The 15,603-nt window shown below is 37.2% G+C and overlaps 1 protein-coding gene across 1 annotated transcript in view; it reads left to right on the forward strand.

Moving 5' to 3' along the window:
- Positions 1 to 1,331: 1,331 nt before the first annotated feature.
- Positions 1,332 to 15,603, forward strand: part of LOC147064227 (eukaryotic translation initiation factor 5B-like) — a 39,428-nt gene continuing 25,156 nt past the window's right edge. Inside the window, exons 1-11 of the mRNA XM_085959274.1 lie at positions 1,332 to 1,512; positions 1,606 to 1,677; positions 3,594 to 3,760; positions 4,098 to 5,176; positions 7,047 to 7,331; positions 7,415 to 7,639; positions 8,061 to 8,174; positions 8,257 to 8,484; positions 10,847 to 11,029; positions 12,206 to 12,367; positions 13,209 to 13,339. Of these exons, the coding sequence (XP_085815400.1) occupies positions 1,466 to 1,512; positions 1,606 to 1,677; positions 3,594 to 3,760; positions 4,098 to 5,176; positions 7,047 to 7,331; positions 7,415 to 7,639; positions 8,061 to 8,174; positions 8,257 to 8,484; positions 10,847 to 11,029; positions 12,206 to 12,367; positions 13,209 to 13,339 (2,693 nt within the window). The 5' untranslated portion in view covers positions 1,332 to 1,465. The remainder of the gene's footprint in view (positions 1,513 to 1,605; positions 1,678 to 3,593; positions 3,761 to 4,097; positions 5,177 to 7,046; positions 7,332 to 7,414; positions 7,640 to 8,060; positions 8,175 to 8,256; positions 8,485 to 10,846; positions 11,030 to 12,205; positions 12,368 to 13,208; positions 13,340 to 15,603) is intronic.

The raw sequence follows: 15,603 nt of genomic DNA on the forward strand, positions 1-15,603 counted from the left end.
GACAAAACAGAACAACAATAAATATAACTATGACCTTTCAGGCAAAATATAAATTTAATATTGAAATTGTCCTATCTCTATTATGTTGATAGATTTTTAATAGCAGAGATTTTCAATACGCCATAATAAATCAAATTATATACCAAATTTCTGCATTACTAATCGCTAGAAAGCCTCAAATAAACTTAACTCGGTGTTGCCAGCAAGCTTAGGATGGGTTTGGGTCGAAATCCCGAAGGCCGAAATCCCGAATGCTGAAATTTCTCTTTCAGTTGTTGCATATCCTGAAGATACAAATGGGCACTTTAAGCGTAAAGAAAATGGACTGCTGCATGAAAGAATGGAATCATTTTTTCAATACTTTTCAAATGAAGGTTCCAGTCACCAGTTCGTTAGGCCTGAATAAAGTGTTGATGAGCGTTGTCATTCGAAAATACTGTAACCATAGATTTGCAGTAGGACCATTATTTTCTAGCAAACACATGGCTTTTTCAAATTTATTTAAGACCATTTTGAGGACAGTTTCATTGGAATGAGCGTTCGATAACTCCGTTCGATCAATACTACTAGTAAGGTGATGGAGTGCACCTACTTCTTCTTCTGTAAGTTCAATTATTGTACCCCAACACAATACAGATATAAAGAATAAACATAACTGCGCGCGCAATGGAGACTAAACTAAAGCAAAAGTGGTACTGATTCGTATCGTGGCACCGGGGGTATTGGAATGTGGCCCTTTCTACCACTCCCACGCACCATCTGGAACATTGGGCCCATTGACCATAAAGTCTAGTTTGTAACCCCAAACTTTACTGTTTATTTATAAGATCTTAAGCTTAAAATGGTATATCTTCTTATGAAAGTTTAATTTTTACTAAAACGCGTGTTTTCGAATACATATATACTGTTTTTAACAGCAAATATCTCATAAACGGTCAGAGATAGAAAAAAAAGTGTGGAAAATAAAAATTTTAGGAAATTTAATAATCTATAAAATTATGTATCACAAAATATTTTCTAAGATCGACCATTTTTGAAATATAAGCGAAAAACCAAAAAAAATCACAAAATTTTGCGGTTTTTTGCCTGCCAAAAGTTGTGCCGAAGTCATCCGAATTGGCAAACTCGTTTTTTTCTTACTCATTATAATATATAAAGGTAGGAAAAAAAATCTTCTACCCCACCTTTTGCAACCTGGATTGACTGGACTATAATTATTTTATTTGTGAACAATTGAAATACTGGCCGTGAAAAGGTTCATAGAACAATATATGGCATAGAGCAGAGACAGTAGTGGAATATACGCGTATTACGATTTGGTTTTTTGACATATGTTGTGAATGTGAAGTTGATCCGGCAAATGTGCTTGGTTATGACACGAATTTTAATATTAAAATTTAGAACAAAATTACTCACCACGTGCATTATTATTTCCACCAAAGACCAATAAGTATTTCTTCTTAGAATGGGTAAACCTAAAAAAATCAAAAAAGGGTCCAAAGACGATGACAAGTAAGTATCGAGCATACCACATATTGTATACAATTCTTTTGAAATGTCGTATGATGCGCTATTTTAATCTGTCCGTCGTATCATCCTTCACAGTGACAGCGATGTTGAACTTGAGGCTCAGAAGTACTTAAAAGATGTCGCCCCCAAGACGAAAGGAAAGTCAAAGTGAGTACAAGTTTCAAGCAAAATGCTTGCAGATACCGAAACGTCAAAATTAATACATCCCCGTGTGGCTATTACTATTATTAATATCTTAAAATTCAGATAAGGAACACACATTAGTTTTCCAAAAATCTTTTTATATTTTGTTACATTTACAAGGTTTAAATGGACACAATCCCATCACACTGGTTATGGTAATGTGTAGTGTTTCAATTTGTACATAAATATTAATTTGTCCTGTCTGTACTGGTGATACTTGGGTCATGTCTTTATATCACTTTATGTTTGTTAATTGCAAATGTTTTACTGCCATATGGAAGCCGGTTTTCTTCAGTATTGGGCAGATTGTCAAGTTAAAAAATTGTAATGACATCGATTTGATGATGTGCTAAGCGTCAATGACATTGAGCTACTTTATAAGCTGCTTGCTGGCGAATTTAAAAGCAGGAGAGTCAGCTACTGCGATTGTGATGATGACACACAAAACTTTCCACTCGCTCAGAAGCCAACAAGCTAGCGAATTGAAACCGTCATTTTCGGTACTATTTTGACAGGACGTATCGAGTAGTTCGTTTTTTTACCGGGAGGTCGCTTCTATCGCTCCACTTCGCATACGCTTGTAAAATTGACCGGCTATCAACTGTTCTCGATAGATTTACAATCTGCTTGTTAGCTTGTTCGATGATGACACTGGGCGAGTTTACAAGCAGATTGTAAATTCGTCAACAAGCAGCTTGTAAAGTAGGTCAATGTCATCGATTTGGAGGAAGCTACTTAGATCATTCATAATCTAAAAACAGTATATATTTGAACAGGAAAGTTATACTTACGAAACCTGTATTGCGTAAAACATATTTGCATTGTGTCTATGACAGTTTTAGAGTTGGGACAGCAATGCTCTACGACACGCATGTCCATTGCGTTGATTACGGAATGGATTTTGATCGATGGCTCCATGGATTTACCGCCACCAATCGCATGTATATTAAACTATCGTGATAATAACTGTTTACACGTAATAGTGCTGACTGTCTCGCCAAATTCATTCTTCAAGCGTAAGCGAGACACATTGTTGTCATGGTATGGTGCAATGTGATAGGTTGTGAAAATTGGTAAATGTCAAAATGGGCAGTGCATAGTTTCTAATCTCTAATACCCAATGAAACCATATTGATTAGTACATAATATAATATTACAGTAATACAATTTGAAGCTCATATAATATAAAATTATTTATGTTTTAAACAAATAATAAAACATCACATAAACCCGAGATCAAGTGGCTGGTGTCTTTAAAACAGCAAATAAGCCCACATATTGCCACATATTGTGCAATATTATATTTGGAATTTTGCCATGATGTGTTTGCATTGTACAAAAGAAATATGAATATTTTTTTATTTTACCACTTGATGGCGCTAGTGTTTTTCATACAATTTAATGGTCAGGATAATAATCAGATAATCTCATAGAAAGGACGACATACGTAGCATGTTTGTGGCATATCTAATTTAAATATGGACAAATTTGTATTATTTTTCACAGTAATTACAAGTTTAGATAAATGTTAAATAATTGACTAGAAAAAATCCATTAGAAAAAATTTGAGACCTGACATGACTTAAACCTGTAACCACTGGATTCGCGCCAGTGTACTTTTCCAATTAAGCTACGGGCATCCTACTTAATTACGACGATTTTAACTTGTAGCTCTTACATGAAATGCTTGAGAGATTTTCAAATTATGTATATTCAATATAATATAGAATATTACATTCTCAAATCTTGTGAATTCTTCATTGAGTAAAAGAAGATGTTTGTTAAATAATTGTTTCGCCACTGCGATCAGAATAAATATATTTCTCTTCTGAGATTTTTGGCACATCTTTACTCGTTGACAACAAGTTTTCTGCTTACAGATCTAAACATGACGATTCGTCGAGTGATAGTGAAGGATCCCCGGTTCCCGTTAAAGCCGCCAAAAAGAAGACAAAGAATGATGAAAAAGTTGTTGAGGTGACAAAAAATTTGAAAAAACTGGAAGTGGGAAATAAAAAGAAAACTAAAAAGAAACCTGTTAGTGACGGTTAGTATATTTCAATAGTTTTTGACTCAGCCTACATTTTCTCATTTTGGCTGTCGGTATATCAAAACGACAACGTATTTGATTATACAAAGTAGGTGGTATTTTTTTACGCTTTACGCTTAAATTAACTGTCAACACTTCATGAAGGAAGTGAAGAAGAAAAAATAGTATGTCAGATGAGTCCTGTTAAAATTTGTGGTGAAACCTTTTGTCAATTGGAATATTTCCAAAAATATTAGTAATAATACTGCAATAAACTGTAATAATATGCAGAAAACAGAAAGACCTGCCGAGATCCTTGTTTTTCTTATATATTATTTGATTTCATTTTTTTCAGATGATTCAGAGTCAGACGGCGACGAATCAGCGGAGGGCAGTAAAAAGGCACCCGCAAAGAAGGGAGGCTTCTCCCTGTTACTGATGGATGATCCATCTTCCGAGTCGGAGCCGGAACCCTCCGATGATGAATCCTCCGAAGAGGAGAAACCTAAAATCGTCCCCAAAAAGCCCCCACCTAAAGAACAAGGAGGAAAAAAGAGTAAAAAAGCTAAGAAAAAAAAAGACGACAGTGATGAGGACATCGATAAGGTCCTCGCTCAACTAGAAATGGAGTACAATGTAAAGAAACCGGCAGCGGGAGCCGAAAAACCTGCCGAAACTGACGCCACTGAGCCTCCTCCTGAAGGAGACCGACCCGAGGCCGTAGTCGACGATGACTCAGCCGCCGCTAAGTCTCAAAAAAAGAAAGAAAAAAAAGAACGGGAGAAATTAAAAAAACAAGCCGCTAAAAAGCAAGAAACTGCCGTTGAACCGACCACCCTGATGCCTATTGAAAAAACTGACACCGAAGAGGTCGCGCCCGCTGAACCTGATCCCACGGAAGACGACCCCGAACTGGAACCCTCAGGGGATAAGAAGAAGAAGAAAAAGAAGGGAGAGAAGGTGATAGACGACAAAACCAAGAAGGGCCCTGCTAAGAAAGCTATCGCTGCCATGCAAGAGACACTCAAAAAGATCAAAGAAGAAGAGGAGCGGCGCCAACGAGAGGAAGAGGAGACGGCCCGCCTGGAGGAGGAGAGGGAAGACCGCCGACTGGAGGCTATCCGTCTTGAGAAGGAGAAGAAAGACCGCAAGAAGAAAAAAGAAAAGGAGAGGAAAGACAAGCTGAAAGCGGAGGGTAAATTTCTCACCCCCAAGCAGAAAGCCGACAAGGCCAGGGCCCTGGCCATGATTGAGTCCCTTAAGGAGCAAGGTGCGGAGGGTGAGGTTGAAGGCAAACCAGAGGAGCATGTTGAGAGGAAACCGCGGCTCGGGACCAGAGTTCGACCCGGCCGACTCAAAAAGCAGACGTCTGACGAGCAGCAGGCTACCTCTCAGGACGGAAACAGGGTCAAAGTGGAAATAGTGGATGCCGAGGTAACGCCCTTTAACGAAGTTATCGTTAACCTCATCATTTCTTTTGCATTATTACTGACCATTTACAGAAATTACAGGTGTTCCCAACAATCTCTTTGTATCTGGAGCGATCCTGTGCATTAGATGCTTTCTTAATATCACTCCTGGAAGCCGAGGTGCATGCCATTACTACCTCCTCAAAATCATAATATTTAATCAACATTCTTATAGTCTATCCACCGTAAGAAGTCAGATGGGTAAACCAGACATGCTGTCCCTGTCTGTTAACATAATATGTAACATTGTATCTTCTTATCTTTGATATACGTAACATCCATAAATCGATCAACCGCATTGTTAAATTTTGAATTACAACACTGTCCTTTAACCCATCTGTACCCCGGCGGCTCTCGTGGTGCAGTGGGTAAGGCGTTGGCCTTCCACCCGAGAGTTCTGGGTTCGATTCCCGGTCATGACAAAAACATTTATGTGTTTTTCTCAAAGCCTGGGTGTTTGTGATTGTTCAAAATTACTAACAACCACCTTGTACGAAAAAGCAAGGACATGGTTATTAATAATTCTAAAAAAAAAAAAAACCCATCTGTACCCATGGAGTAAGCACGCTCTACAAAGCTACTTTAATCATTGTAACTCAGTTGTTATCAAATATACAAGGCAAACAATCATGCTAAAATTCGAAATTAAATGTTTTGCACAGTATGTGACAATATGTTGGGATATTTGCTTTGCATGATGAGTGGAGCATACATAGTAGCACATACTAGCACATGCTACATTCCAAAAAAGTTCATTGCCATTGTTCCATTCCAAGGCCTGAACAAAAACGATGCATGAGTGCGAGTGAGAAAGTATTCCGCACCCTTATAATCTCTGCGACACGCGCTAGAGTAAGATAAAAGGTCTACATATTTTTGAGATGGTTTCCAAAATTATTGCCGGCAAATCGTGCTGAATCGCTTCACGAAGCATTGATAATCATTGGTAAATTTGCTATTTTTTGTGTTAAACATAAAGTCAGTGGTAAATATTTTTAGTTAATTAAGTAGGAAAGGTGGTTCTGCGTGTTGTATTAAAATATGGTAGCCGTACTGATAAACAAGAAGATGGTATTACGTTTCATAGGTAAGTTGATACATGTTCGTGACAATTTATTTGTATATTATTATTTATTTAATATCAGTGACCTAGTGTTTCTTTAAAATAACTTAAATTATGGATATCTTTACCTAATTGGTTGCATCTTGACCGCTTAAAAATACTATATAACGTAAAAAAACAGAAAATTATATTTTAATTCTGAGCGTCTAGTGCGAGCACTTTGGGCGAGCACTAGCGAAATGGTCTATGGTCTCGAACATTTGTAGGCGAATGCGTTTGCTCGCCCAAAAACCAAACGCACGGCACGTAGCTTCATTTAGCAATGCAACGGGTGGCGTCTAGATGTATCTATAGTCTATGTTCCATTCTATTGTTAATTAATATTATTTTACGAACACAGCCGTATGCAGGAGTGAACACGTCCGGACTGAGCAGTGAGCACACAAGTTCTTTGATGAAATTGAAAAAACTGACAAGCCATAGATAGTGTTCGTATGCGCACGCAAATTTGACCTTGTACTTTTAGACTTTAGACTTGTTTTGCATTTGCAGTTAAATTAACCACAAAAAATGGAATTGCAGGTCATACTGATGTAAGGATTAGGTCACTTTTAATAAATGAGCTGAATGTAGAATATTCCTCGAAATGCTCTAGATTTATGAGAAGGTAGGAACATTGTAAAGCGAGTAGATATTATGTTCTCTTGTCCGTGTTTTGGGCTCATGTTCGTCCGTAGTCTCCGTTTAATTGACTAATCTTTGCTTTTTAAAGGGAAAATCAAAAGCCGACGCCGCGAAGAAAGAACTGATAAAAGATTCGTGGGACGCTGAATCTTCGTCTTCTGATGATGAAGCGGAAAACGAAACCAAAACAAACCCTGGCAACAGGGGTGGTCGGAAGGAGTCGGAACAGCAAGCGGAAGGAGAGGGTGGCGCCTCCTCTGATGAAGGAGATTCAGACGGCTCCGACGAGAGTGATTCCGGTGAAGAAGTCGAACCCCCCGCTGAGGAACCAGCGCGTCCCCAGCCCAAAGAAACTACTGCCATCAAGGTCAAGGTAAAAACTTGACTTTTATATATCTGCATGGTTTCGTCCGATTCTCAATTGAAATAACAAATTGTACAATGTCATTTTCACAGAAACAACAAGAGGAAATTGAAGAGAAGCGAGCGGAAGCAGAAGCGTGCTTGCGGGCAGCCATCGTGTGTGTGCTAGGCCACGTCGACACGGGCAAGACCAAGATCCTGGATAAGCTCCGGCGGACCAACGTCCAAGATGGCGAAGCGGGTGGTATTACGCAACAGATTGGTGCAACCAACGTGCCCATTGACAACATCAAGGATCAGACGCGACACGTTAAAGGGGTTCGTAATCCCATTCCTCTCGTCCTCCCATTTCTTTACAATACATTAGCCATCAAAGGAAAATTCTTCTTCCTTTCTCCATAAAGGTAGACATTCATCAAAGTGATTTCCACCTTTCAGACCGCTAACCAGAACAATGAGATCATAAAATAGAAAATATCACACCGGACAGAACTCGATCCATTGAATTCCTTTCAATGTGCTTCACCAATTTAGCCACCTGTACCCTACCTAATTACAACGGAGTTAACTAATTGTCATGCAACTTAAGCGTTTCTTAAATTTTACCAATTGCTTCAAAAATCTTGTAGCATAAAGTCTTTTCAGTTGGTTGAAGTCGGCGTTCAAATGATATTTAGTTTTGTAACAAAACTCATGTAAAATATACCTAAACATGTCAAGATTTTTTTTAATTCAACAGGTGAACCTGATAGAATTTAAAATTCCCGGCCTGCTGATCATCGACACACCAGGTCACGAGTCCTTCAGCAATCTCAGGAGCAGAGGATCGTCTCTGTGTGATATCGCTATTCTGGTGAGTTTATGTGAGAGGGCAAACGGTAAAGGGAGCGTTAAAGAAGCGATCGTGTGACACAGGAAGTAATCTGGTGTTTCAGGTGGTGGACATCATGCACGGGCTGGAGCCGCAGACCCTGGAGTCCATTAACCTGCTGAAGGCGCGGAAGACGCCCTTCATTGTGGCGCTCAACAAGATAGACCGACTCTACGACTGGCAGAGCGCGCAGAGGAAGGACGTCAAAGACATTATCAAGGCGCAGCATACCAACACGCAGAACGAATTTGACACCAGAACCAAAGAGGTCATCTTGCAGTTTGCCGAGCAGGTATTCACTTATTTGATTATTATAGATTTATTCATAATACAATTTTATTGCGCGTGTTCGACTTTACGGATTACAATTGCGCTAAAAGGAAATGAGTAATCTGTAAAAATATAATAATAACAATAGTGGATCACTTAACACTATAGACATATTATGTGCATACAGTACACTCTTGTGTGAGTATGGAGAAATCCAAACCACTGAGTATATTGTTAAGACCTGCTTCTTGTATGCATCTTTTGGGGAAACTCCCGCCACCCACTATGCTACCTGAAATATTTCAAATTCAGCTTTTGTCATTTAAAGTTATCCAAATTTTAATTGTGATTTTAATAATTTTATTATGATAAATGTTTTGACTTTTGAACCTGACATCAATAAATCGAGAATAACTGTATATTATGACCATTTTGACTGCTCCTTTACAACTGTCTATCATAAACGAAATATTTTAACTGAATTTATATTAACCTTTCTAACGCGGCAACTGACTTTAGTCAGCCTATACGCGCGAGTCATCCGCGCGTCAGCTGACTAAAGTCATTTCGATTTTCGTTTGCCTAGTACTGCTTTCCGCCAGGCGCGAATAATTCGAATATTGATTTAATTTATTCAAAAATCATCCTTCTCTTGACATCTGTCAATGGATAGCCTAAACTTTTGTTCTATCTAATTTAAATAAATATTTTTCGGGAGCGTGTCTTGAATAAAAATATATCAGTCATCGGGCCAATTCAAATTTGCCGCGTATATAGTGTCTTATCGCTTCTTAGTGCATGTGCGCCGAAGACATTTGACTGACGTGTTTGTAACGATACGAGTTTGCGATATAATAAGTTATATTGTTTTTTAGTGATTGAAAAACTATTTGGTGCGTAAACTGTTAAATAGAATATTCGAAAGTTACATTGATCAAAGTGAATTTACAAAATATTTTTACAAAAGGAATGCTTTTGGAGATTGCATTCATTCGCCTATCTGCCAGTATATTATCCGCGAGTTTATAGTTTCGGAAAATAATTTGAACCAGGTGTCATTTAAATATACCTAGAAGTCCGCGATTTAATATGTCTCTTTGTTTATCATTGATTAACATTTTTAAATACTATTTTCTGGTTATAGTATTAGGTGAAACAGACAAAAATTATTTATTTACCCTGGTTATCAGCCATTTATAAAGAAAAGACACGAACACTCAGACGCCCGTTCCCGCATAAATGCGGAAATTGTCGTATTACGCAAACACCAGGTCCCGCGCTACTGAATTTTTATACACTGCGCGGCAAATCATCGTCTGCTGGTGTGAGACAGACACTTGAGAATTATTTTTTTCGTAATACTATTCAAAAGGGTTTGATTCATGACTACTATTTTTTTTATGTAGAATTCTTCTTATATTTATAGTCGAAAATAACTCGAGTTACTTACTATCACGTCATTATAATAAAATAAGAGATTACCTATTCTAGTACCAGGTTATTGAAGTAATATAATAAAAAAAAACAAATGAACTTGAAAATAAAATTGTGGTGACTATAAAGCATTTAGAAGTGCAAAAAGTGTTTGAAATTTAATATTTTACGAATTGTAATAGGTATTCGAAAAATAAACCATTTTGTTATATAAACTATGTGTCATTCGATTCCATTCAGTTCGGGGTCAATGGTAGGTACAAACCAGGCACTGGTGGTAAGTACATCACTCTCAAATAGCCAGTAGTTCTCAAGGATGATTTATTTATACTCGGCCTGCAGTGCTGCAATGTGTATGCGAGTTCAAACAAAAGTTACACAGTTTGAGATGTCCTGGATGCTATAAAAATGAGTTATTTATGACTGATATTTTTTCAACACACTCAACAAAAATGCTCATAAAAGTCATAAACCATATTATTATTCATTATGTGTATGACATATTTGTCGAAATGGTAGCCGGTAGACTATAAGAATACTGAACTGTTCTTACACTGGTTAATCTGTCATCGACGCATTAGTCCAGCACCATTTCGTAAGTGTCATGGCGCCGCTCGAGTAAGCTGGCATTTTTTCAATGAAGAAGTCTTGTTCGTGATTTCTTATCAGATTTAGGCGACGAATGTTTATTTTTAGAGTCACATAAAATATTAGGTTCTGTCATAATCATTTTTGAACTTGACTCCGATTTTTTACTACACTATTTGTGTATGTTTGACTGACATTTATTACGATTTATTGATGCTTGAAATCACAACGCGCACTGTTGTACTAAGTCGGGATTCGTAACGCTTAGAAAGGGTTAATGACAGTAAGTGCTTTCGGCCAACTCGATCGCTCTATTCACCATTGTGAAATCGATCTCTGTCATCAATGAAAATTAATTTCAGGGCCTAAACGCAGCTTTGTACTATGAGAACCCAGACGTGCGCACGTATGTGTCCCTGGTGCCCACATCTGCCGTGACAGGAGAGGGTATGGGCAACCTGCTAGCGCTCATCGTGCAGTCTTGCGAAGGCATGCTGCGTAAACGTCTGCTCTTCTCGCACAAGCTCCAAGCCACCGTTCTCGAGGCAAGTATCTCCCTGTTTTCATATTCTTCCACACACTTACTGATCGAGTTGCCATCTCATAATAGATTATATTATGAGGAGACAGATAAAAATACTTCAAACAATAGCACGATAAGTCATCAGATATCTCAATATATTATACCATACAGTAGAATATCGAGTATCCAAACTTTGGTTATTCAAGATCGCTATAATTATCAGAAAGAAGCATGGATTAATACTAAAATTCTCAAACAATTGAACAAACATAGTCTGTATTCTATAATCTAACGTACACGTCACACGGAAAGCATTGTGCCATCGCGTTCAACTGTTCAAGTTTTCAATGGGAGGAGACGAGATGGATGGTGACGCAAGGGGGAAACCGGCACGTCAGCTTATAGAAGACAGACTCTAATTTGAAAACATCTATTTTATCTTTCATCTATCTTTGTATACACTAGAAAAAATCTTATTTAGAAAGAAATATGACACCCAACGGGGCTTGAACTTGTAACCGCTGGATTCGCGCCAGTGTGTTTTTCCAATTATTAGCAAGTGCAAGTACGTTATAAAAACTAAAAATTAGAACAATCTGTAATGTCTGTTAGTAATTAAGGCATTTAATTGTCACCTACCTTAATTTAATATAAAAAAAGCGATAGCCAACATTATTAACGTAATTTGATAAGCATTTCATGTAAGAACTACTAGTTAAATTCATAGCTTAATTGGAAAAACCATGCGAATCCAGCGGTTCCGTTGGGTGTCATAATTTTTTCTAAAAAGTATTTTTTCCCTAGTGGGTATATGCATGAGATGTTATCAAATTATGTACTAAGTATGTTCAATATAATATTATAAAATATAACATTCCCAAATCTTGTCAATTATTCGTTGAATAAAAGAAATACTTTATTTGAAACAATTGTTTGAAACAAAGTTTATAAAAGGTGTTCTTATTTCTTTTATTTATAATTATCCTGATTTAATTTTATCCAGACTACCTTTGTTAAATTGTTTTTTTAAATCATCATCATCAGCTGAATGAAGACCTGCCCTAGCTCCTTCCATTACAATGAATTCATTGATCCAGCTGGTTTTAGGGTATATCTGTGTTCGTTTAGTTCCCTTAGGAATCACTGGGTTTTTATCCAGCGGTCCGAAGGGCATCTCTTTAATGGTTTACTGTTTCAGGTAAAAGCGATCTCCGGACTGGGCACAACCATTGACGCCATTCTCATAAATGGAACCCTGCGAGAGGGAGACACTATGGTGCTGGCGGGTACCGATGGACCCATCGTAACCCAGATCAGATCTCTCCTCATGCCACAGCCCATGAAGGAATTGAGAGTCAAGGTATGTGCTTTTCTGTATCTTGAACTCAGTACCACATACATCTAAGTGACCTCGTAATAAAATGAAAAGAAGTGAAAAACATCTAATGTGATTCTTCAAGCCAACTAAATACTATGTTTGCGACGGATAACTGGGTCTGCGGTGGTAGGACTTTAGGAGTAACAAGAGATAAGGGAGCGAACCTAACAGTCTCTCATCATGCTGAAAGTGAAGAGGCGATGTTAGTCCTGGCTCAACTTCAACCTTTTCCGTTCTTCAAGCCAACCGTATTCTGGCATCCTGGATGGCCGCTAAATACTATCCACAGAGTGTATATGGTGGAGCTATGGGATGCTGGCATGACCTAGAATTATACAAGAAGACTAGCGACTGATAGGGATTCTTGGAGACGCCGTATGGTGTCCATATGCTCCAAAGAAGAAGATGTTATATGAAAAACGCATTAACTTATAATTAATGTCCATATTGTGTAAAAATTAATAAACTGAAAATTGAATTGCCAAGCACTTGCCGAGTTAAAATCATAACCCAAGAAGGGAGCACAGCTGACTTTAATCAAGGGATTGTTTAGTGTGTCAGTTTGTGCGTTTGGGTAAGATTCGCTGTTGGTGTTGGTCACCTTCAATCGGTCAGTCTCTGATGTCACACTAAGTCAGTAAACACTCAGTGTACGGTCAAGATAATAAAAACTCGGCGGGAGAAAATCGATGCGGTTACATTTTTTCTTGCCTGAAAGTATGACCTGAATCCATCTGTATTATTATATACTACATCTATGATCATGCCGGTATTGTACTGTCTTCTCATGGTCCCCCCTAATACTTATCTCTGTCTGTTTCAGAATGCATACATCGAGTATAAAGAGGTGGTTGCTGCACAGGGAGTCAAAATAGCTGCTAAAGATTTAGAGAAGGCCGTCGCTGGCCTCAATCTTTTGGTGGCCCACAAGCCTGACGAGATTGATAGTTTAAAGTGCGTTTATATGAATTATTATAATGAAATTACAGTAAAACTTCGTTAATACGAATTCCATGGGACCGAAAATCGAAAAAAAAATTCGAACTACGAATTACGAAATGTATGGGGGAAAAAATTTTAAATTTTGATATATAATTTTTTTTTGATTTTCATTAATTTCGTTTCTGATCATAGATGTGCCTACTGAATTGGGTCATAAAATGTCAGGATTATTTTTATTACCATCATAAAATAAGTAATTTTTGATGTTTTAAGGAAAGTCTGTCACAATTTTCAATGACTGGCCCATGAAATAGTGTACTTTATTATGATTTATTGAATATCTTTATATGCCAGGGACTCTGAAATCATTTCGAATTACGAAATTCGAATTAAAGGTATGGTTTAATATGAAAATAATGTTCAAGGGACTTTTTTGTCCGGTAAATTTCGAATTATGGCAAATTTCGAATTATCAGTGTTCTTACTAACGAGGTTTTACTGTATTACCTTAGCAATATATATCACTTATCAGATACTTTTATTTATTACCCCTGACACTTTGGCGTAGATGATAACCTAGTTCATATTTTAATTCCAGGATTTTTTAAATGTAAGATCCTTATGTACTTTCTCAGGAATATTTAAAAAGAAGAATCCTCTAGTGCAGTGGTCGGCAAACTACGGCTCGCGAGCCGCATGTGGCTCTTTGGCCCCTTGAGTGTGGCTCTTCCACAAATGACCACGTACGGGCTAAAACAGTGAAAGATAGAACAGTCTAAATGTCTTCGAACCAGTAAGTCGAAGATCTTAACCTTTCTAACGCGGCAACTGACTTTAGTCAGCCTATACGCGCGAGTCATCCGCGCGTCAGCTGACTAAAGTCATTTCGATTTTCGTTTGCCTAGTACTCCTTTCGGCCAGGCGCGAATAATTCGAACATTGATTTAATTTATTCAGAAATCATCCTTCTCTTGACATCTGTCAATGGATAGCCTAAACTTTTGTTCTATCTAATTTAAATAAATATTTTTCGGGAGCGTGTCTTGAATAAAAAAATATCAGTCATCGGGCCAATTCAAATTTGCCGCGTATATAGTGTCTTATCGCTTCTTAGTGCATGTGCGTCGAAGACATTTGACTGACGTGTTTGTAACGATACGAGTTTGCGATATAATAAGTTATATTGTTTTTTAATGATTGAAAAACTATTTGGTGCGTAAACTGTTAAATAGAATATTCGAAATTTACATTGATCAAAGTGAATTTACAAAATATTTTTACAAAAGGAATGCTTTTGGAGATTGCATTCATTCGCCTATCTGCTATTATATTATCCGCGAGTAAATAGTTTCGGAAAATAATTTGAACAAGGTGTCATTTAAATATACCTAGGAGTCCGCGATTCAATATGTCTCTTTGTTTATCATTGATTAACATTTTTAAATACTATTTTCTGGTTATAGAATTAGGTGAAACAGACAAAAATTATTTATTTACCCTAGTTATCAGCCATTTATAAAGAAAAGACACGAACAATCAGATGCCCGTTCCCGCATAAATGCGGAAATTGTCGTATTACGCTATACCAGGTCCCGCGCTACTGAATTTTTATACACTGCGCGGCAAATCATCGTCTGCTGGTGTGAGACAGACACTTGAGAATTATTTTTTTCGTAACACTATTCAAAAGGGTTTGATTCATGACTACTATTTTTTTTTATGGAGAATTCTTCTTATATTTATAGTCGAAAATAACTCGAGTTACTTACTATCATGTCATTATAATAAAATAAGAGATTACCTATTCTAGTACCAGTGGGTCTATTCTATACTTATCGACCGCTAAAGTGATAAAGTAATAAATATTATCATACTTAGGGTAGGTTTGTATCAAAATGTTAGCACTTATTGTAACAATTACACGAAGTTGGTTTTTATTGTTGCAATAAGTGCTATATTTTAACAGCACCTATCTTGCTGCTGTTGAAATATCGCACTTATTGCAACAATAAAAACCAACTTCGTGTAATTGTTACAATAAGTGCTAATATTTTGATACAAACCTACCCTAAGTTTGATACTATTTATCACTTTAGTGTTCGATAAGTATAGAATAGACCCACAGGTTATTGAAGTAATATAATAAAAAAAAAAACAAATGAACTTGAAAATAAAATTGTGGTGACTATAAAGCATTTAGAAGTGCAAAAAGTGTTTGAAATTTAATATTTTACGAATTGTAATAGCCTAATAGGTATTCGAAAAATAAACCGTTT

This window comes from Rhyacophila brunnea, unplaced genomic scaffold (genome assembly GCF_057557595.1).
Source record: "Rhyacophila brunnea isolate RB1 unplaced genomic scaffold, BYU_Rbru_1.0 scaffold_8, whole genome shotgun sequence".
Lineage (NCBI taxonomy): Eukaryota > Metazoa > Arthropoda > Insecta > Trichoptera > Rhyacophilidae > Rhyacophila > Rhyacophila brunnea.